Genomic DNA, 21,235 nt, shown 5'->3' on the forward strand with positions numbered 1-21,235 from the left:
CTCCCAGAGGTCAAACTCCCTGGAGCACACCAGAGGGAAAACAGAAAACAGTCTCCTAGGTGTGGCCAGCTGGAGCTTCATTGTGTTAATGAGGTGGGTGTGGGGATGTTCTTATGGTAATGATGCTGGCGACTCTCTGGTGTATGATCTCACTATATGAAGCTAAACTGAAGAGATTTTACACTTTGTGTGTGCACACAAAGCTCCCTTTAGTAGAATTACAGTGGTGGCTGTGAGAGGGAAAAGATCAGGATTGGAAGCTGTCAGATCCTGCTGGATGGAGAGGAAACAAGGTCAGGCAGTTGCCATCAGCTTGAAGTGAGTCAGCAAGGGGAGAGCTGCTCATCCACACACCTGCACCTGAATCCAGAGTTCCCCTCAATAAATCTACCTCTTTCCAATGCTCTCCATTAGCCAAGGGGACCATGGCTACCTTGGGAGGACGGTGCATGAAAAAATGTCATTTGGATCATTTCAACTGGCAAATCTGGTGAGTGAAGCCTGCCCAAGACCTATAGTACAGACTTCCAATGCCTTGCATGTTTAAGGAGAGTTAATTTAAGGGAGATTTCTTGACTCTTTAAATACTTGAGATTTTTGGTATATATTGCTGTGGAGGAAGATAGGAGGAAAATAAATGATTCAGATGGTGATTTAGTCCATCTGTCTTCCACATCCACCTGAAGATATGTTCTCTCAAGAGAAGTGCTCAAGAATCCTCCCTTGTTTGCAGGAACAGTTCAGCAGAACCTTTAATTAAACCTTTAATGTGATTCAACTCAGAGGATTTTACCTTCAGTCACTGAGGCTGAATATCTCTGCCCAAGCTGAGATGTCTAAAATCCAGGTGCTTACTAGACTCCTGCCTTAGACCTCAGAGACAACCTGCCACTTCTAGAGGTATTTTAGCCATGTTTATAAGATAAAATGAGCCATGTCTCCCTCATGCTTTTTCTCTGTCTGTGAAGAAAGAAGGAGGGGTAAGCTGAGGAGCTAAGATAGGAGTACTTCACTGTAGATATTTCAGCTTGGTCAGCAGAAATCCTTCCCCTGGCTCTGAGATGGCAAAATTGCGAAGAGGTAAATTGTACCCCTAGTAGGTATGCTAAGAAGCAGACATCAGTGAGGGAAATTGAGGTATTTGCAAAAGCTTCCTGTTTGAGGCTTGGAAGAAAGCAAATACAGGAAACCTTTAGTAGTGACAGTCATACTAACCTGCTGCCCTGTGTGACTGAGGCTCAGTCTCAATCCCTTGTGAAAAACTGACATAGAAGAGGTGGGGAAATCTCTTGCAGTGTCACATTATCATGACAGTATTTGTATTCCTCAGTTGCTTTTGCTGATATCACACCTCAGTATTGCCTGCTTTAGAGACTACAGGTTATGTTATTCCCTTCCTACTTGCAACAGCTTTTCCCATAGCTGGAGTGCCTCAGCCTGTTGGCCATAGTTTCCTAAGTGGGATTTTCATCTCACAGAAGTGACTGTATTCCCCATGCTGAAAAGGAAGTGCACCATCTGATAAATAGTTCCCCAAGTGTTCATTTGTAGGGGTATACCTGATTTTTGGGGTTAGATCTAGTTGTCCAAAAGTGTTTCATCAGGGAAGGATTTCTCTGACAATTTTTACATATGATAAATACCATTTTCCCATGCTGTGCTCCAAGTGCATTTTTGGGGATGGTGATTTTTCTCACTACTTGTAGCATCTGAAGGACCAGCACAAGCATGCAAGCTTTCACAGAAACTTTTCTCTCTTTGCAGACGGACCTCAGTATTTGGAAGGACATGGTAAATGGAACAAGTGTGGAGGAATTCATCCTGCTTGGCTTCCCAGGCACATGGCAATTCCGAGTCTCCTTTGTGGTGGCATTTGCACTGATGTACACCCTGACAGTAATAGGCAATGCATCTGTCATAGCCCTTGTGTGGAGAAGCAGCAACCTACACACCCCAATGTACTTTTTCCTTTGTAATCTCTCCTTTCTGGAGATCTGGTACACAACTGGTGTTGTTCCCAAAGCCATAGGAGTCATGCTGGGGACCAGCCAGACCATCTCCTTCAGTGTCTGCATCCTCCAGTTGTTCTTTCTTCTCTCTCTAGGCTCCACTGAGTGTTTTCTCCTGTCTGTCATGGCCTATGACCGCTACTTGGCCATATGCTACCCCCTGAGGTACAGTTCCCTCATGAACAGTGTCCTCTCTGTTCGGCTGGCACTCAGCTCCTGGCTGGGAGGCTTTTTGGCCATTTCCCTGCTGGCCTTTCTGACATCCAGGCTGACTTTCTGTGGGCCAGATGTCATCAATCATTTTCTCTGTGATATAGATTCTTGCCTTGCCCTCTCCTGCAGTGATACATGGCCTGTGGAGCTGGCAACCTTCCTCATCTCCATAATTGTTGTGGTGGCCTCCTGTGTGGTCACTCTGGTCTCCTATGTGTACATCATCTCTTCCATCCTGCGGATCCAGTCAGCCCATGGTCGGAAAAAGGCCTTTTCCACGTGCTCTGCCCATCTCAGCGTTGTCACAATCTGGTATGGCTCCACCATATTCCTGTATGTCAAGCCATCAGCCCAAAACTCCCTGGACCTGAACAAAATTGTGAATACCTTTAACACAGTGGTAACTCCTTTATTGAACCCCTTCATTTACACACTCAGAAACAAAGAGGTGAAGCTCGCTCTGGGACGGGCTTTCCAGAAAAAGTGAAATGACTTTTCACAGGGCATCAGTTGAACAAAGATTCATCCCTGCCCTCCCATGAATTCTGCCCTGCAGAAGATCCCCACTGAAATGTAGGGGCAATGAGAAGCCACCAATTCCAGTGAGTTAATATCACCTTACAGCCTTCTCTGGCTGGGCTGAGCCTCAGTTCAGCTGCTTCCACCACCCTCTGCTCATTCCCAGTGAATTCAGAATGCCTCCCAGTCCTTTAAAGTGCCATGCTTGGAAAGGGTCACAAACCCTGTCCATAGATGGTTCTGTAGCAGAGCTGGAGGAGTGGTACTCCCACAGGTTTCTACCCCAGTTTGCCAAGTGCTTCATTTTGTCAGGGTTTGTCTCAATCTCTTACAAAAATCCCAGCAATTTTAGGAAACATTGCTTTAGTAAGTAGACATGTGTTTCTCCATTTAGTCTGATGTTTTGTGATGTATCTATGCCACATTCTTGTAGCTATTTAATCAAATCATATTCTGATTCAAGATAAAATTTGGTAATGTCTGATATTTCTACCTATAGCCATTATTCCTAGCATAAGACTGCAAACAAAATTTGCATAATTCCTCTTCTTTCCCCTCCTTAGTATCTGAATCTACTCTCTTATTTTTAATTAAAATTATGCAAAATAGTGTGCTTCATACTAGATGTGTCAGGGCATTTCCACATTTAAAACCCACATAATTTTTGGCAGTACATTGTTCCACCCATTTTGGGCTTTGTTGTGGAAAAACTTTAATGTGATTGGCAAAGCACTCAAAGTGCAGAGCTGTGGAAGGCAGGTTGGGAAGCAAATCTCTCTTTACACTCACTGGGAAGATATTAGCACTTCCAAACAGCACTTGATTTTCCCCTCCCAATTTTCATTTCAGAACAGATTAATCACCTTCTCAAAGCTTTTCTTTTTGCACACTGACACTGAAGATAGTCCATGTAACCACTTCATAATGAGGAGGCATGAACATGGTTGACACACCTTTATGGAGAATGTGGGATTAATTTTGAAGTTAGATTAGTTTTTGTAGAACTCTCCAAGGTTGATGATTGAGTCTGAACTGAACATCTACTTCTCCCTTCTAGAAGCAATGGCATTTCAGGAGGAGATTCACAAACCTCCTGCATCCACCTGGACACTTGGCATTTCGTCCTGTATCCAGGCCCAGACACCATTGCCCAGGGCACAGGCTGATTCCCACCCTTTGTCAGCTGTGCTCTTTTTCAGTGGGAAAATGCCTGGGACAGCAGAAATAGTCTGAGACTGGATTTATCCTCAGACAGATATCACTGCTTGCCTTTTCTGCCTAGAAATTATGCATTTTGGAGAGAATTGTATATTTGGAGTGCTGAAGCCCTCTACAGTCCTGGAAAGCAACAAAAAGCAGGACCAGAAATGTCCAAGAAATCCAAGACACAGCAGAGTGCAGGACATAGACCTGCTGTGAATTCCTCATCAACACTGCTCAGAGCTCTCTGAGATAAACAGGGGCATGCAAAACCTCACACAGGGCTGTCAGAGCAGGCCCTTGTCACCTGGGAGAGGCAGGCTATCCTGGAACAGCAGCAGAAAAACAAATGAGTACCCTAAGATTTCTAAGGTGAAGGGGATGATACTTCATGAGCAACATATTCCAACTCAAAGGGTGGGATCCATCTGGAAACTCAGCACCCTTGAGCTGAGTTTCCATAATTGCTGTAGTTGGGTTGCCTGAAAGTAGGTGCCCCCAGAACCCTTCCTTTAGCTAATGGGAGGAAAGGAGATCACTGAGATGTTACCAGCTGTTGGACAGAGAAACTGGCATGGACTTGAGAACATGGGAGCTCTCTCCAGCACTGGTGATTTCCCCAAAAAGAAGGAGAGACATTAAAAAGAGTGGGACCGCTCTCTGGCAGTGGATGAGTGTAGGAAGAATCTTGTCCAGAGTCTGGCTGATGACTGTTTTCCACTTGCTGATGCAGGATAAGGAAGAGCCCTTCCCATCTTGGGCTTCTGTGATCACAGTGGCAAAACCATAAGAGCAATTGTGCCTCCTACCAAAGGCACAATTCTCCAGCTGTGGTCATCAGTGGAGGCCCATGGAGATGAAACAGGAAGAAGAGCCAGTAGGCTACTTGCTCTGAGAATTCCAATGCAAGCAGAGAACATTGACTAGGGTGGTTTCAATTTTTAATGGTGTAGCTTCCAATAGATTTGCCCCAAGTCAGGTTTCTTGGACTGTTTTTATCATCAAAATCCCTGGATCTAGAAGCAACTGTGAAAGTCACACGAGTATGTGCTTCACAGCAGCACTACATCCCCTTCCAGGAATACAGCAGCCATAGCTTCTCTGGACAATCTGTGCCAGGGCCTCACCACCCTCAGAGGGAAGAATTTTTTCTCAGTAACTAGTATGAATCTATCCTGTTTCAGTGGGAAGTCATTCCCCCTTGTCCTGCCACTCCATGCCCTTGTAAAAAAGTCCCTCTTCATCTCTCTTGGATTCTCTTTGGGCACAGGAATGTGATTAAAGGTATCCCCAGAACCACCTTCAGGCTAAACACATTCATCTCTCCCAGCCCTGTCTCCATAGCAGAACGGCTGCAGCCCTCTGAGCATCTTCATGGCCTCTTCTGGACCTGCTTCAGCACCTTCACACTGGGGGCCCCAGAACTGGGCCCCAGATCCCCCAGAGCTGGGATCTCACAAGAGCAGAGTATTAGGGGAGAGCCACTTCTCTCTACCTCATGGTCACTCTCCTTTTGATGCAATATAATCCTGGGATAAAATTCCAGGGCTGCATGTGAACATTGCAGGTCACGTCCAGCCTCTCATTCACCAGTACACCCAAGTCCCTCTTGGCTGGGCTGCTCTCAGTTTGTTATTACCCAGTGTGTGTCCATCCTTGGGAATGACCCAACCCAAATTCAGGACCTTACACCAGGCCTTCTTGTGCTTCATGAGGATTTTATGGGCTCACCTCTCTATTCTGTACATAGTCAAGGTTGTAGGAGCACAACACACTGTGAACTCTGCTGGGGACACCTAGGGACAACTGCAGCAGGGTTGGAGCATTGTGAGGAAGGGCAAGGAGCCAGACAAGCCCATGATATTTTCTGTGCTGCACAAAGAGGGGATGAATTAAAACTAGCTAGAATTTTCTCCTCATAGCAGAGTTAGGCAAGTTGGGGCCAAAACCAGTTGCAGAATCCATGGACACGGGGAGGGAAGAATTGACCATAGGGAGGGAAAGAGAAGGATAGGACATATCTTCATGCACAGGAGTCCTTGGGCAGCCAGCTGAGGATTGCTGGAAATCAAACAGCCCCACCAGTGTTATACAGACTGTAATATCACTTGCCTGGTCTGGGCCCATGCAGTACATAAACTGAGACTTCTGCTTGCACTGCTGCATTCCTGCCTTAGAAATCCTGGGGCCTTTAATCCCAGGGATCAGAAGAAGCCTTCATTGGGGAACGAGCATGGAACAAACCTGGAAATGAAAAGGCAGCAGTGAAGGAAATGAAAGCACAGCCCATATCATTAGGTGTGCTGGTTTGCATTCAAGATGAGCTTGCTGGGAAATTGTTACCTCTGCAAAGACTGCCCCTGGTCCTGTGGCAGTGAAGGGCAGGTATAAAAGGCAGCCCAAGTCTCTGCTCCCTCATCCACTTCTCTTGCTTCCTTCAGCTTGGGAACCAGGTGAGTCTGAAGCCCTTTCTCTTTCTCTTCCAAAGTGAGATCTCCACATGGTGGACATCTCAAATTGGCTTTCTCATGTTTGGGGATTGGAGCATTTGGTCATGAGAGAGGAAAGTGGGGAGGAGGCTGGCATAGAGAGAGGCTGGTGACAGTGGTGCCTTTTGCTTTATGAGCTGGGAGAGAACTTCCTGGGTCAGGCTGCTCTTTGCAGGGCTCCTGGCCCAGTCTCCAGCTTCCCACTCACGATGGTCTTGGCTCTTTTGTGATGGGATAACCCACCCAGCCTTGTGCTCTGTTTTCTCTCTGTTCTCTCTGCCAGGTGTACCTGTGGCCTCAAGACATGTCCTGCAACACCCAGTGCCGTCCTTGCCAGCCCTGTGGTCCCACCCCGCTGGCCAACAGCTGCAATGAGTGCTGTGTCAGGCAGTGCCAGGACTCCACCGTTGTGATTGAGCCTCCTGCTGTGGTGGTGACCCTGCCTGGCCCCATCCTCAGCTCCTTCCCACAGAACACCGTGGTGGGATCATCTACCTCGGCTGCTGTTGGCAACATCCTCAGCTCTGACGGAGTGCCCATCAACTCTGGGGGCTTTGACATCTCCTCCATCACCAGGCGCTACGGTGGAAGGAGGGGTCTCCCCTGCTAATGGTTCTGGGCATATATAGGTCTTGGGAAGTGTCCCCAGGATCTCCAGGCATGGTGCTAGACAAAGGAAGAATCTTCAGGTCATTTTTTTCAGAGGAACTGACCATCTTTAGTTCCTGCTGAAAATGCTGGAAGGAAGGGCCCAGCTCAGGCACTCCGAAAGCATGCCCTATGTCTTTCCTACATTTCTCCTTGTCTCTATTTTCATTGTGTCCTTCTGCTTCCCTGGGCTGCAAGGCTCCTCCAAGCCAGCCTGCGTTCTACAGGCAAGGCAAATGGATGCCCTGCATGGACTTCACCATGGCCAAGAGGTGAAGTATCTTGCTTGTCCCTCCAGATGCCTGCAGTGAGGGCCTGTGCTTGTAACAACCTTGATTCCCTCTTTAAACTCAATAAAGATTTTTGCATCTCAGGCTGGGTCTCCAGGTGGTCCTTCCCTCCACATATGTCCTTGCAAGCTGCTGGGGTAGAATGGTGCTGTTCCTGGCAGGGGATAAGGTGACAATGTAGTGAGATCCTTCATCCAGAAAAATGTGAGGTTGGGATACACTGCAGAGGATCCTATGTCGGGAACAATCCTGGGGCAGGATGCAAAACATCCCCAGTTATGCCAAGGTGATCAGCCCATTCCCTTCAGTGTCTCTGCCCAGATATACCCTCAACACCTCCTGCAAAAACCTCTGCTGTCCTCATGTAACAACTAGAATTCCATGGGAGGTCCTGGAGACAAACCAACCTGCAGCGTCATGGGAATGTGGCACCTCTTGCTCTGGTCAGTGTTGTGCTAGGGTGTGAGATGAAGAACGAGGGATGCGACCACCTTGCTTTGAGATGATTTATTGCTCAAGTAGCCAGATATGATATCAGTCTCAAGGCGTGAGATTTAGAGGAACAACAAGTCAGTCATAGCTCGAGGAAATCATGAGTTTCTTCTTGCACAGCAATATATATAACATTTTGGTCCAATAGGCAGTTGACACAAAGCTTGTTTTCACTTATTAACCCATCACCTTTGCTTAATTTTGCTGCACTGTGTCTCTCTCTTAGCCACTAAGCTGACAGGTCACGTACTCATGCACACCTCTACTACAGTTTTAGATCTCTAACCTACTCTGTAAGTCACACTATTACAACTTAAACCTCAAACTATTTTACCTAATATAAATTCTTACTTTAGGCATATTCTTACTTATAATTATAGGAACATAAGTTTATAATTTCTTTACCTAATGTCTGTGTACTTTCATCATTACATTAATCCAAGGTCTTCCCAGGACTGCAGATTGAACCCTTCAGCATCTGTAGAATTTTCTATTTTTCGGTTTCCAGCACTAGGGCAGACAGAAAATGTTCCCAAAGGATGTTCCCAAAGAAGTGTGGTTGTGTGGAATAGCCTCAGAACTGGCCCATGGCCTCATCTCCATCTTCACTGCACTTCCCAGTCTCAGACCATGGCCAGCACGAAGGAACATGGGTGGCTGGGATCAGTTCCTCATTGCTGGCTTACCACCACACTTAAGGCCCGTGGCAGGGCCCAGGTTTTGGCAGGCACATAGGCCTGGCATCATTCCCAAGTCAGTGCTGGGATTAACCACACTGGGTCACACACTGCAGTCCCCATGAACCCTGATGGGCCAGGGCAATCCAAGGACAGTAATGAATGCCCACAGACCCTTCACTTCTCAGTGATACCTTGTCACTCCCAACCACAGGTGGAGCAGCTCTGCTCAGGCTCAGGGCCTCAAATGCTCTGCTGTGTAAGGACCAGCACTGCTCCAGAAAAGCTCTGTGTAAAGTCATTCTGGGTACACTCAGCAGTATTTGTGAGCTGTCTGTGCAGAGAAGTTTTGTTCACAAACATCCCTCTTGCTTAGTCTGATGCTCTTGAGAACTGTTTTGATCAAAAGCACATCAGAGGCCTCAGTCAGGCAGGGCTGGATAAACAGAATCCATCCATCCATCCATCCATCCATCCATCCATCCATCCATCCATCCATCCATCCATCCATCCACAATGGAGACTGTGTAAATTGCCCTTTCCTCATCTTGGAGTCTGGAGTGCAGACAGATGTCCTTTTCTTCCAGAAAGTGAGGTTACGAAATCCTTAGATGACATTGCCTCCTCTTGCCTGTTTGACCAATGGCCGGTCAGGGTGACAGAGGAAACGGGGCATTGAACACATCTCTCTTGGCAATCAGATTCATGGGAGCTGTGTAAGCCAAGTTCTGCAGGCTGCAGAATGTCTGTACCCTGTGCATACCTGTTGGGAAGCCCTGCTTTTTAGCCATCCCTTCACATTTTACAGGTGGTGGGTAACAGGGCTGATGACAGCATGGCACAGAGTGTCCCTAGAGAAAACGGGGCTGACTAGTGTAAAACATTCTTCTTCATTTCCCTGACACGGTCATGGCATTAATGCCCAAGTTTCTGTGAAGAACATCTGGCTTCACTATTAATGCAGATATTTAAATGTTGGGGTTTTTTCAGGGATACTCCAAAATTTCCTTTTCGACTTCCACCCTCAGCTTAAGTGATTAAAAGGTTGGGACATCTCAGATGTCTACAGTTCCCTGAATGTAGGGAAGGAGCTGATGAAGGCAAAGCTAAGCTCAAAACAAGGGCTGAAACGTGAAGGGGCCAACACAGAAAGTTCCCTGCACGTACTTTCTGCTGGAGATTTAGGGAAGAATCTCTGAACTCCTCCATCTCTTTGACCAATGGACATGTTCTTGTGATGCCCAGCCTCACCTTTTCACCCACAAGACCTGCACTGCTGTCACTGGGTAAATTGCTAATATAGGGGCAATCCAGCTTCTTGCTCTACCTGGCACCCTTGGAGTCCCCCACTCTCTTCTGCTCCACAGAGCCAGGGCACAAGCACCGCTCCTGCCTGGGGACACTGTGACACCTGCACCACAGAGAGACTGCTGGGGCATCCCCTGCTGGTGCCCATCTGCCCAGTAACCCTGTTTATTGGCTTTCCCTGTGCAGCACAATGCCTCTGTCCTTCCAGTGCAGTGCACACCAATAACATGTACTGTGATTCTTTAATTCAGTACCTGTTTGGGCTGAGATCAGCCTGACACAGCACCGGGTTGATGAGCTGGATGAATACATTTGACATTGGCTTTGGCACGAAGGAAGGCTGTGTCCCACACATGGAAGCACCAACAATTCACTGGAAGCAGATCCATTTGGACACAGCCTGAACAAGGAAAGTAGGATTCCTTTTTCTTTCTCCAGGACAAAGCAAACCCCATCCTTTTGAACTCTCTAGCAGCTGTGTCCTGACCTGGTGAGGCAGGCAGAGGGGGACTGCCCATCATGCTGAGGCATCCCCAATCCTGTTACACTGAACTAAATAAAAAATCTAAATTGGTCATCCTTTTTTGGGCCTGGCATCATAATCAGTGGAGTATGATCTTTGGAGTATCAGGAGAAGGAGGGTTCAGGAAATGGGTTAATTACAGTGCTTCTCTTTGGAGAGATTTCTAGGAGGCTGATGCCATTACCTTTCAGCTACACTTGAGCTCCTGCTGCTTTGCAGGGCTCATGAACAGGGCCATGGAGAGTGTCCCTGCCACAAGCAGCATGATCTATTTGTGAGGAGGGACACAAAAGGACACATGTTCATATACACCTGTTAAACATGCACCTGTGATACATTCACACAAGTCTGGTTGCACCAGACATGAACACATGTAGGAACACACCCTACTGTGAACTCTTCTGAGGACACCAGGAGACAGCCACAGCAGGGCTGGAGCCTTGTGGGGAAGGGCAAGGCCCCAGGCAAGCTCATGGCATTGTTTGTGTACTCACAGACTGCTCAGAGAGTGGACAAGTCAAAACAAGCCAGAAGTTTTTCCTGAGGGCAGAGTTAGGTAGGATGGGGTCAGACCCTGCACACGTATGGGGAGACAACAACAAATCACCATCAGGGTGAGCTGAGGAGGGAGGGATAGGGAAGGACATGGTCTCTCCTCATGCATGGGAGTCCTTGGGCATCCAGCAGCAGACTGGATTTTTGAGGAGGCAATACAAAAGGCCCAGGGAATCACAGACTGGCTCATCTCTGTGCCTGGGGAGATCATGGGGCAGATCCTCATGAAAGCAACTCTAAGTCATATTTGGGACAAGGAAGCAATCTAAAACAGCCAGCAAGGCTTCTCCTAGGGCAAGTCTGAGCAATCTGGTAGCCTTTAATGATGGAGTGACTGAAACAGTCAGCAAGGAAAGACTGGCCAGTGTCATCTACCTAAACTCGTGTCAGGCCTTCCACATAGTCCACACAACATCCTTACCTCCAAATTGGAGAGATGGTGTAGTGGGTTGACCCTGGCTGGATGCCAGGCACCCACCAAAGCCACTCTATCACTCTCCTCTACAAGAGGACAAGGGAGAGAAAAATATAACAATGGTTCTTGAGTTAAGGACAGGAAGACATCTCTTAGCAAGTATCAGGCAAAAACAGACTCAACTAAGGCATATTGATTGAATTTATTACCAACAAAATCAGAGGAGGATAATGAGAAGCAAAATAAGTCTTGTAAAAAAGCCCCAAAAAACCAAACGTCTTCCCCCTACCTCCCCTTCCTTCCCAGCTTTACCTCCTCCTTCCCCCCAGCAGAGCAGGGAGACAGGAATGGGGCTTATGGTCAATTCATCACAGGTTGTTCCTGCTGCTGCTCAGGGAGAGGAGTGGGAATCCTTCCTCTGCTCCAGGGTGGGGTCACTCCCACTGGGAGAAGTTGTCCATTAACTTCTCCAAAATGAATCCTTCCCACAGGCTATGGTTCCCCACAAACTGCTACAATGTGGGTCACTCTTCCACAGGGTCAGTCCTTCAGGAACCCTTACAGGGTCACAATCATTCCAGCAAACCTTCTCCACATGGGCTCATCTCTCCACAGGTCCCTCCCAGGACTCTACTCCAGCACAGGCTTCCTCCAGGGTCATTGCCTTCTCTCAGACATGCTCCTGCTCTGGTGTCAGCTCCTCCAAGGGCTGCAGGTGCATCTCTGCACCCCCATGCCCTCTGTGGGCTGCAGGGGCACAGCTGCCTCGCCATGGGCATCCCCATGGGCTGCAGTGGAATCTCAGCTCTGGAGCCTGGAGCAGCTCCTGCTCCTCCTTCTCCACTGATTTTGGTGTTTGCAGAGCTGTTTTCTCTCACATATTCTTACTCTGCTATTCCCTGACCACAACTACACCTGTGCAATAATTTTTTCCTTCTTTAACATGTTATTCCTGAGGTGTCACTTCCACCTCTGATGGGCTCAGCCTTGGCCAGCTATGGGCCTCTCCTGGAGCCAGCTGGCTTTGGCTCTGCTGGACAGCAAGGAAGCTTCCAGCAACTTTTCACAGAAGCCCTGTAGCCCTTCTGCTACCAAAACCAGGCCATACAAACTCAATACACATGGATTTGATGGGTGTACTGTTGTGAATATGAAAATGGCTGGGTGGACACAGCTTTGGTCTGTGGCTCTATAACCACATGGAGTCAGGGCAAAGAGGGGCATGTCTCGAGGCTCTGTCTTGAGACTTTTTTGTATCGTTTTCAATCACAGGGATATTAGATCAAGTGCCCCCTTGGCATGTTTGCAGATGACACAAAGCTGAGCAGTACAGCTGACACTACAGGAGATTTCCATCCAGGGAGACCTGGAGAGACTTGAGAAGTGGGCCCATAAGAACCTGATGAAGTTGACGAAGTTCAAGAGTGTGGTGCAGCACCTGCATCAGGAAATCCCAGACATGAGTTCAGACTGGGAGATGAAGTCATTGAGAGCAGACCTGTGAAGAAGAACTTGGGAGTTCTGGTAGATGAAAATCTGGACATGAGCCAACAGTTTGCATTTGCAGCCCAGAAAGCCAGCTGCATCCTGGGCTGCATTACAGAAGGCGTGACTGGCAGGTTGAGGGCAGTGATTCTCCTCATCTGCTCTGATCTTGTGACACCCCACCTGGGTTCAGACATGGAGCCTTCAGCACAAGAAAGATATGGAGATGTTAGAGCAGATCTGAAGGAGGCCACAAAGATGCTCAGGGGGCTGAAGCAACTCTCCTATGAAGAGAGGCTGAGAGAGTTGGGGTTCCACATGGAGAAGAAAAGGCTTTGAGGAAACCTCAAAGGCTGAGGCCTGTCAGTATGTGAAGGGGGCTCACAAAAACATTGATGCTGACTTTTTTCACAGGCACATACTTATAGGACAAAGTGGAATGGTTTCCCTAAAAGAGGAAAGATGCAGATCAGATGTTAGGAACAAATTCCTTACTCAAATGGTGGTGAGGCAATGGAACTTCTCACAGAAGCTGTGGCTGCCACATACCTGGAAGTGTTCAAGGCCAGCCTGGTTGGGGCTTGGAACAACTTTATCTAGTGAGTGTCACTGCTTTTTTTTATGAAGGAGTTCAATCCAGACCAAGCCATTCTATGATTATATGATTCTATGATTCTATGAGTGTTGCAGTTTCTTCCTGAAAACAACACTTCAAACAGTCCCAGAAGAGTGATCAGGATAGCATCACTTGCCTGGTCTGGACCCATGCAGTACATAAACTGAGTCTTCTGCTTGCACTGCTGCATTCCTGCCTTAGAAATCCTGGGGCCTTTAATCCCAGGGATCAGAAGAAGCCTTCATTGGGGAACGAGCATGGAACAAACCTGGAAATGAAAAGGCAGCAGTGAAGGAAATGAAAGCACAGCCCATATCATTAGGTGTGCTGGTTTGCATTCAAGATGAGCTTGCTGGGAAATTGTTACCTCTGCAAAGACTGCCCCTGGTCCTGTGGCAGTGAAGGGCAGGTATAAAAGGCAGCCCAAGTCTCTGCTCCCTCATCCACTTCTCTTGCTTCCTTCAGCTTGGGAACCAGGTGAGTCTGAAGCCCTTTCTCTTTCTCTTCCAAAGTGAGATCTCCACATGGTGGACATCTCAAATTGGCTTTCTCATGTTTGGGGATTGGAGCATTTGGTCATGAGAGAGGAAAGTGGGGAGGAGGCTGGCATAGAGAGAGGCTGGTGACAGTGGTGCCTTTTGCTTTATGAGCTGGGAGAGAACTTCCTGGGTCAGGTTGCTCTTTTCAGGGCTCCTGGCCCAGTCTCCAGCTTCCCACTCACGATGGTCTTGGCTCTTTTGTGATTGGATAACCCACCCAGCCTCGTGCTCTGTTTTCTCTCTGTTCTCTCTGCCAGGTGTACCTGTGGCCTCAAGACATGTCCTGCAACACCCAGTGCCGTCCTTGCCAGCCCTGTGGTCCCACCCCGCTGGCCAACAGCTGCAATGAGTGCTGTGTCAGGCAGTGCCAGAGCTCCACCGTTGTGATTGAGCCTCCTGCTGTGGTGGTGACCCTGCCTGGCCCCATCCTCAGCTCCTTCCCACAGAACACCGTGGTGGGATCATCTACCTCGGCTGCTGTTGGCAACATCCTCAGCTCTGACGGAGTGCCCATCAACTCTGGGGGCTTTGACATCTCCTCCATCACCAGGCGCTACGGTGGCAACAGATGTCGTCCCTGCTAAAGATGTTGGGAAAGCCCCAACAAGACATCTTGAGGAACTCAGAACATGGCGTTGGGCAGAGGATCTATGTTTTGGGTGCTGTTTGCAGGATAGCTGACCGAACTTGCCTTTCTCTCCCTTTTCATTGTTTGCATTGGTTCCTATGTGCTGCAATGTTCCTCAAAGGCCGGCTTGGTAGGGACCATTTGGTTTCTCCCCTTTGTGGGACAGGTAGACTGATATTATGCAGGAACTATTCCAGAGCCAAGGATTGCAGACTCTCTGCTGCCCTTGGTGCTGCCTGTGCTGCTGGCCTCTGCTTTCAGTGGCTTTGTTTCCTTCTTTCATTTCATTAAAGTTCTGCTGCATTCAATTCTGTGTCTCTGTGGTTCTTCCTCTGGTTGCTCTTCTGAATGCCAAAGCAGAAAGGTGTTGCTTAGTCACAGAAGTCAGTGAGGGCATAAGGAGACCCTTCTCCATTCACAGAGGAATGGAATTCTGGGGCATCATGGAGGGGAAACTATTAAGGGTACAATCTCTTGGAGCTCAGAAAGATATCCTCTGGCTGCTCTGCTTCCAGGCACCATCAAGCCTCGTGTTAATGTGTCTTTGCCCACAAATGCCCAGAAAGTTGGGAGGCCTTGAAGCAATAGTAGCCCCATGATCTCCTGAGGGTGTTCCTGTTAGTATGGTCAGAGCTCCAGTGGGGTCGTTGGTGAGAGGGTCCTGGACATAATTTCCCCTGCAGAATAATGGGAGTTGGAATGCAGTGAACAACCTTTGCATTTGACCGTGGTTTCTACTCCATCTTCCTCTCCCCTTCATGACTCAAAAAAAGTGAGGATGAATACCCATTGACCACTTTCTTTTCCCAAATCCATGGTCCTTTAGATCAGAACATGTTGAATCTGAGGTCTCAGCCTCTGCCTGGAACAGCACCAGGCCGATGGACTGCACTGGCACATTTGGCATTGGCTTGAACAGGAGGCAGAGCTGTGTCTCACACCAGACAGCACTGACACTGCAGTGCAAGGAAACTCACTTGAGCATAGCCTGGACGAAGCTGGCAGGACTTATTAGCCTTTCTGCTGTCCATAAAGTAAGCCTCATCCTTTTGAAATCCCTAGATCTTGGGAGAGCTGTGTCCTGACCTGGAGAAGCAGGGAATGAGGACTGCAAGCCATGTTTAGACATTCCTAATATTGTTTACAATGAATTAAACTAAGGATCAAAACTGGTATGAAATCATCATAATTTGGTCCAGGAATCATCATCAGCAGAGTGTGAGCTTTGAAGCAGTAGGAAAAGCAGGATTGAAGGTAGAGGAGACTGCATTTCAGTGCCTGTGGTGAGGATAATACTTTGCCAGGTTCGTTCTGTTATTGCTCAGCTACACAGAAGTTCCTTTAGACTCTGGGTACTCTGTGGAGATTATTGGCAGAGCAGTGGAGCATGTTAATGACATAAGCAGAGCAATCTCTCATAAGGAGGGATGGACATACACACACTTAAGCATGTCAGAAAGGAATCATGCACAAATTTTTGCACCTATATATATTCACACAGTCCCAGCTGCACACAAGTGCACATGAGACAAGAACATGCAAAGTCACAGCCAGCACAGCTTCATGAGAGGGAAGTCCTGCTTGTCAGATCTGATTTCCTTTTATGACAAGGTAACTCACCTGTTTATCAAGGGAAGGCAGTTGATATAATCTTTTTGGACTGCAGTGAAGCTTTTGATACTGTTGATACTGTTTTGATACTCTGCCAGGATCCTTCTGGGCAAAATGTCTGGCCCACATCTGGATGCATCACCTCATGTGATGGGTGAGCAACTGGCTCATGGGTCAGGCACAAAGCATGACGGTGACTGGGGTGACATCACACTGGTGACCTGTCACTGTTGGGGCTCTGTAGTGCTTCATCTTTAGCCCAGTGCTCTTCATCATCTATATAAATGACAGGAATGCAGGACTATAAGGGAAACTAAGCAAGTTCATGTATGATACAAAACAAGGAGGAGCTGTCAACTCCCTCAAAAGTAGGGACAGCCTGCAGAGAGACTTGAACAAATTAGAGGGCTGGGCAATCACCAACCATGTTCCACAAGGACAAGTGCTGGATTCTCCATCTGGAATGGGGCAACCCTGGAGGTACTTGGGGACCAAGAGGCTGGAAAACAGTGTCATGGAAAGGGACCTGGGGCTCCTGCTTGATGGCAAGTTGGATATGAGCCAGCAGTGCCCTGGCAGCCAGGAGGGCCAACAGTGTCCTGGGGGGCATCAGGTCCAGCATTGCCAGCTGAGAAAGGGAGGGGATTGTCCCACTGTGGGCAATCTGAACTCACCCTAAGTTCAGTTGTGGGCAACACAATTTAGAAGAAGACATTAAGCTATTGGAGCACGTCCAAAGGAGGCCACAAGGATTGGGAAGGGCCTTGAGGGAAAGCTTTATGAGGAGCATCTGAGGTCACTTGGTCTGTTCAGCATGGGGAGGAAGAGATTGAGGTCAGACCTCATTTCAGTCTACAACTTCCTTGGGAGGGGAAGAGGAGGGGAAGGCACTGATCTCTGCTCTGTGGTGACAGGACTAAAAAGAATAGTCTGAAGTTATGTCAGAAGAAGTTTTGGTTGGATATCAGAAAAACATTCTTTGTCCAGAGGGTGGTCAGGTACTGGACTAGGTTCCCCAGGGCAGTGGACACAGCATCAAGCCTGACAGAATTCAACAAAAATTTAAACAACATTTTCAGGCACATAGGCTGACTCTTGGCAGTGTCCTGTGCAAGGCTATGAGTTGGACTTGATGATCTTTTGGGTCCCTTCCAACTCAGCATATTCCATGGTTCTGTGAAAGAATGAACAATGGCCTCTGCTGTGGACATGTGGAGATGATGCAGCCTTCAGGAGAGGAACAAGGTCCCAGACATGGGTTCCTTCTCTCTAGGAGGAGCAGAATTTGTCTGGGTTCATTGTTAGGCAGGACAGCACAAAATCCAGGAGCTGAGTCATTCCTTCCCAACAGGGCCACCAAAGAGCCCCACAGCAGTGATCCAGACTGACATAATTTGCTTTTACTACACTCGGCCAAGCTGATGTATTTTGTTCCAGAATTGCTTGAACCTCTCATCTTGACAAGCAAAAAAACCCCCAAAAAATGACCAAACAAAAAAACCCTAAAAAGTGTTAATTGGAGAAATGTGCCTGAAATAAAAATAAAACAGGACATAAAACCACAGCCATTCAGGAAGCTAAGCCACAGCCCATAGCATTAAATGGTATGTTTTGCATTTCAAATGCAATATTTTGCATTCAAGATGAGTCTGACAGAAAATAACTCTGGGCAGCTGCATAGGAGCTGGTAGCTCTTCTGGAGCCTGGCAGGATAAGGCCAAGGAGCCCTCATACATCTCTGCAGAGCCTCCACCTCCTGGCCCTGTATGTAATTTGGCTCACTCCTGATGTGGTGCTTCTCATTTATCCTGATATTTTTTTCCTCCTTCCAAGTACCACTTGTGCCCCAAGACATGTCCTGTGTACAGCAGTGCCAGCCTTGCAGCCCTACCCCACTGGCCAACAGCTGCAATGAGTGATAGGGTTTTGAGAAAAGCTCAGGGAACTAAATGAAGACCTTTTATTAAAATAGAAAACAAGCAGAAACCCCCCAGACCTTTTTCACAGGATCCGACTACGAGGCTCGGGTGAGTCTCTGATTGATTCCTGCCAGCCCTTGGTGCTGTGCAGAGCACACAGAGAGGAGAATAGACAAGTGTTCCCTGCACAGCACATGACAAATACTTTCCTGCCCTGGGATGCACAGGGAAACCTGTTCCAAAGCAGGGTTTTTTCCACCACCCCTTCTTTCTTCTCAAGCTGTTGACATAAAGGCCTGAAGGTCTCTGGGTGCACCAAGGAAATTGTCCTCCAAGAGAAGAGCTCACCTTTCCCCAAGATCAGCCCTGCACAGACACCTCCTCTCCGTCCATCCCTCCCCTGGGTTGTTACACAGCCAGGGAACATCCCTGCACCGGGGTGTCTGTCACAGCACAGAGGTACAAGGCAGTGTCAGAGAGCTGCACTTCCTCCACCTTCAGGACACTGTATTTCCCCGTGGTGTTGAGGTGCGTGGTGATGCGGCCGCTGTGCTTGGGGCCAGAGCCTGCTGTATAGATAGGAGAGCAGCTGTGGGGCTTGGCCTTTCCGCAGCTGGTACCAGAACAGGCATAAAAGTTATTGGTCTGGTAGGAACAAGGTAAATAGAAGGTGCTCTCTCCTCTCCTCTGAGTTGTCATTGCTGGGTGACAGTAATCTGACAAAGGTGCTTGGAAGAAAAATGTGATTCTGCAGGGAAAAGCTCTGAGATGCTAAACAAGGGGATGCAAAGCAGCAGCAGAAAAAAGTTCCCATGTTGTGGAGGCCAATTCAATGGAGACCAAGGAACCGGTCAATTCAGAGATCCTGGCTCTCCCTTGGAGGGATTCTCCCTAGGCCAGGCACTTTGCTCTCAGAGAGAGAAAAGTGTCACTCCCAGGGGTCCTTGAGTTATGTTATGTTAATATGTTGCACCCCATTGGTTTCCCTCCCTATCAATCCACCCTGATACATGTATCCAAGTTTCCCCCCTCCCCTCTCCTTACCTATAAATACCCCGGTTTTTCCCCACTTCCAGGAGCTGCTATCACTGGCTCCCTTCACTGAGGGCCCTGCTTTAATAAAGGCTACTGCTCAGTGGAATGCCATACAGAGCTCGAGTCTCTCTTCCTGCGTTGCCTGCTGACCAGAGCAGAGACCACTCGCCGGGCAGAGGATGTGCCAGTGCTCCTGAGCGGTCCTTTTGGACAGCTTCTTCAGGGTAGTCACGGCAGCCCTGCCATCAACACTGCCACGGCACCTTTTTGTTTTGTGTTCTGTGCTACAGCCATATTTATGGGAACAGCAAGGGTGGGGGATGTTTGGGCAAGAGGTTTGAGACCTCAGCTCAGCAGGTGTCCCACAGCAAAATAATGCCATTTACCTCCCATAGGGAACCCCAGAGAGAATCAGATCTTCCATACCTAATATCATGTTGCCCAGAGTCTCCAGGGAACAGCCTGTAGTCCCTGGTCCTTCTGTGCTGGCTCCAGGACACCTGGAGGGACCTGTACAATGTTTAATCCTGCTCCTCGTTTCTTGTCCTTTTGGAAGTCTCCAAGGTTTAGGGAGAGAAAAAGAGCAAGGCCTGGCACTGCAAACATGCAGGAGGAGTGGATAGTCAGGGCATGCTGCACAACACATGCCAGCTAGAGGAGAGACTGGGACACCCTAAGAATGAGTGGGATGAGAGACTTCAGGATGTGCCCCTGAATCAACTATCAAAGGTCCTGTCTGTTTGGGCTGAAGGGTAAGAAAATGTTTACTTCAGAGAGAGAAAGAGCTTCTGCAATACTTTTTCTTCTGTGAAAGACTAGGCTGAGACAGATCAGAAGGAAGAGGCAGAAGTGATGGAGAATTGGAGGAAGAAAAATGAGACAAGGGGTCTGAGATGATGAGGAGAAGAGATAGTTTTCCTCTCACTCATTATTTTTAAATTTTCAAGCAGTAACAGCATCTAGACAAAACAGATAAAAAAAACAACACTTTAACTAATATTTCCCATAATTTGACCATAATTCAAGATATAATTCAATACTTCAGTCAGGTAGACATTGATGGACAGGTTATATCCATCCATACATGGGAGAAATGCTGTGATTTAATACTGAAGCTATAAGTCATTTGCAGAAACTCAACAAAAGTAATTTACCAGATTGTATCCTTAGTATACGACTTGCACCAATCCTAACTTGTGAATTACCTCAGCTCTACATGTCTTGAAAGCTTTGCCTGCTTGTACTGAGGGAGTGCATCAGATCTGCTTGTGCTCTTGTGGGAGCCATGGACCCTAGACTAGGTAAGGGAGTGGAGGAGAAGAAGAGATAAAGCTGTGGACTGGATACACAAATTCTTGTTTTCCTTCACAGCTATTGCCTGATGTCTCCCTCATGGTCTTTAGCTGCTGAATAGTCAGGGGTAACTTTGTCCCCTCCAAGGAAAAGGGCAGGAATAAAAATCCACTGCAGGGAATCCCATTCTTTGCTTCCTCCACCAATTTTCCACGAGTGGACTGGAAGATTTACTCGAGAACAAAGGAGAACTTAGAGGCCCAGGCTTGGATGCGAAATAACTTTATTGAGTGTAAAGAAAAAAAGGAGGTGGCTCACAGAAAGCATCAGGTGCTGCCACTAAGACGCAGTGGAGCTCCTGAAGAGTGTGCATCTGCTTGCCCAAAAGGGTGACGAAGGGTCATGTGTCTCCACTAGACTGGCTTAAGGAGACAAAGACAGCAAAGAAGAGGAAAAAAAAAGTGCAAGAAGGGAACAATGGCCTGATGCTATAAAGACAATGTCCAGAAGCTCTATCTCCTGCCCAGAACTACATTCTGAGGTACTGGAAATTCTTGCCTGAGGACGTTGCCAGAAGCAGATTTAGCAGGGACGACATCTGCTGCCACCGTAGCAGTTGGTGATGCAGGAGATGTCAAAGCCCCCGGAGCTGATGGGCACTCCACCACAGCTGAGGATGTTGCCAACGGCAGCGGAGGTGGAGGATCCCACGGCGGTGTTCTGTGGGAAGGAGCTGAGGACGGGGCCGGGCAGGGTCACCAGCACAGCAGG

At 48.0% G+C, this 21,235-nt stretch overlaps 3 protein-coding genes across 5 annotated transcripts; all 3 read left to right on the forward strand.

The window, feature by feature from the left end:
* The first annotated feature begins 195 nt into the window (after positions 1–195).
* LOC107215097 (olfactory receptor 6F1-like) lies at positions 196–3,306 on the forward strand. Of its 3 annotated transcripts, XM_033520073.1 has the most exons (4): positions 196–318; positions 415–490; positions 1,765–2,174; positions 2,352–3,306. In XM_033520073.1, exons 1-4 carry the CDS (start codon positions 278–280, stop codon positions 2,707–2,709), a joined length of 885 nt encoding a protein of 294 aa, XP_033375964.1. In that variant the 5' UTR covers positions 196–277; the 3' UTR covers positions 2,710–3,306. The 3 variants fall into 3 exon arrangements, with proteins under 3 accessions (XP_033375964.1, XP_033375963.1, XP_015506542.2); XM_033520072.1 differs by having other exon boundaries at positions 1,765–3,306; XM_015651056.2 differs by having other exon boundaries at positions 259–293; positions 1,765–3,306.
* A 2,664-nt stretch (positions 3,307–5,970) lies between these two features.
* Positions 5,971–7,130, forward strand: LOC107215098 (feather keratin Cos1-1/Cos1-3/Cos2-1-like). The gene is made up of 2 exons (XM_033520083.1): positions 5,971–6,394; positions 6,714–7,130. The coding sequence occupies exon 2, from the start codon at positions 6,735–6,737 to the stop codon at positions 7,038–7,040; it is 306 nt and encodes a 101-aa protein (XP_033375974.1). The 5' UTR covers positions 5,971–6,394; positions 6,714–6,734; the 3' UTR covers positions 7,041–7,130.
* Positions 7,131–13,628: 6,498 nt separating this feature from the next.
* Positions 13,629–14,562, forward strand: LOC107215099 (feather keratin Cos1-1/Cos1-3/Cos2-1-like). Its single transcript, XM_033520084.1, has 2 exons — positions 13,629–13,916; positions 14,236–14,562. The coding sequence occupies exon 2, from the start codon at positions 14,257–14,259 to the stop codon at positions 14,560–14,562; it is 306 nt and encodes a 101-aa protein (XP_033375975.1). The 5' UTR covers positions 13,629–13,916; positions 14,236–14,256.
* Positions 14,563–21,235: the final 6,673 nt, after the last annotated feature.

This window comes from Parus major, chromosome 27 (assembly GCF_001522545.3).
Source record: "Parus major isolate Abel chromosome 27, Parus_major1.1, whole genome shotgun sequence".
Lineage (NCBI taxonomy): Eukaryota > Metazoa > Chordata > Aves > Passeriformes > Paridae > Parus > Parus major.

Excerpts from the sequence above, each read along its gene's own strand:
- LOC107215097 (XM_033520072.1), top strand. The coding sequence starts at position 278 with ATGGAGAGGAAACAAGGTCAGGCAGTTGCCATCAGCTTGAA. Across the intron at positions 319-414 it reads GCAGTTGCCATCAGCTTGAA|CCAAGGGGACCATGGCTACC; the intron begins GTGAGTCAGCAA and ends GCTCTCCATTAG. Across the intron at positions 491-1,764 it reads CATTTCAACTGGCAAATCTG|ACGGACCTCAGTATTTGGAA; the intron begins GTGAGTGAAGCC and ends CTCTCTTTGCAG.
- LOC107215098 (XM_033520083.1), top strand. The coding sequence starts at position 6,735 with ATGTCCTGCAACACCCAGTGCCGTCCTTGCCAGCCCTGTGGTCCCACC.
- LOC107215099 (XM_033520084.1), top strand. The coding sequence starts at position 14,257 with ATGTCCTGCAACACCCAGTGCCGTCCTTGCCAGCCCTGTGGTCCCACC.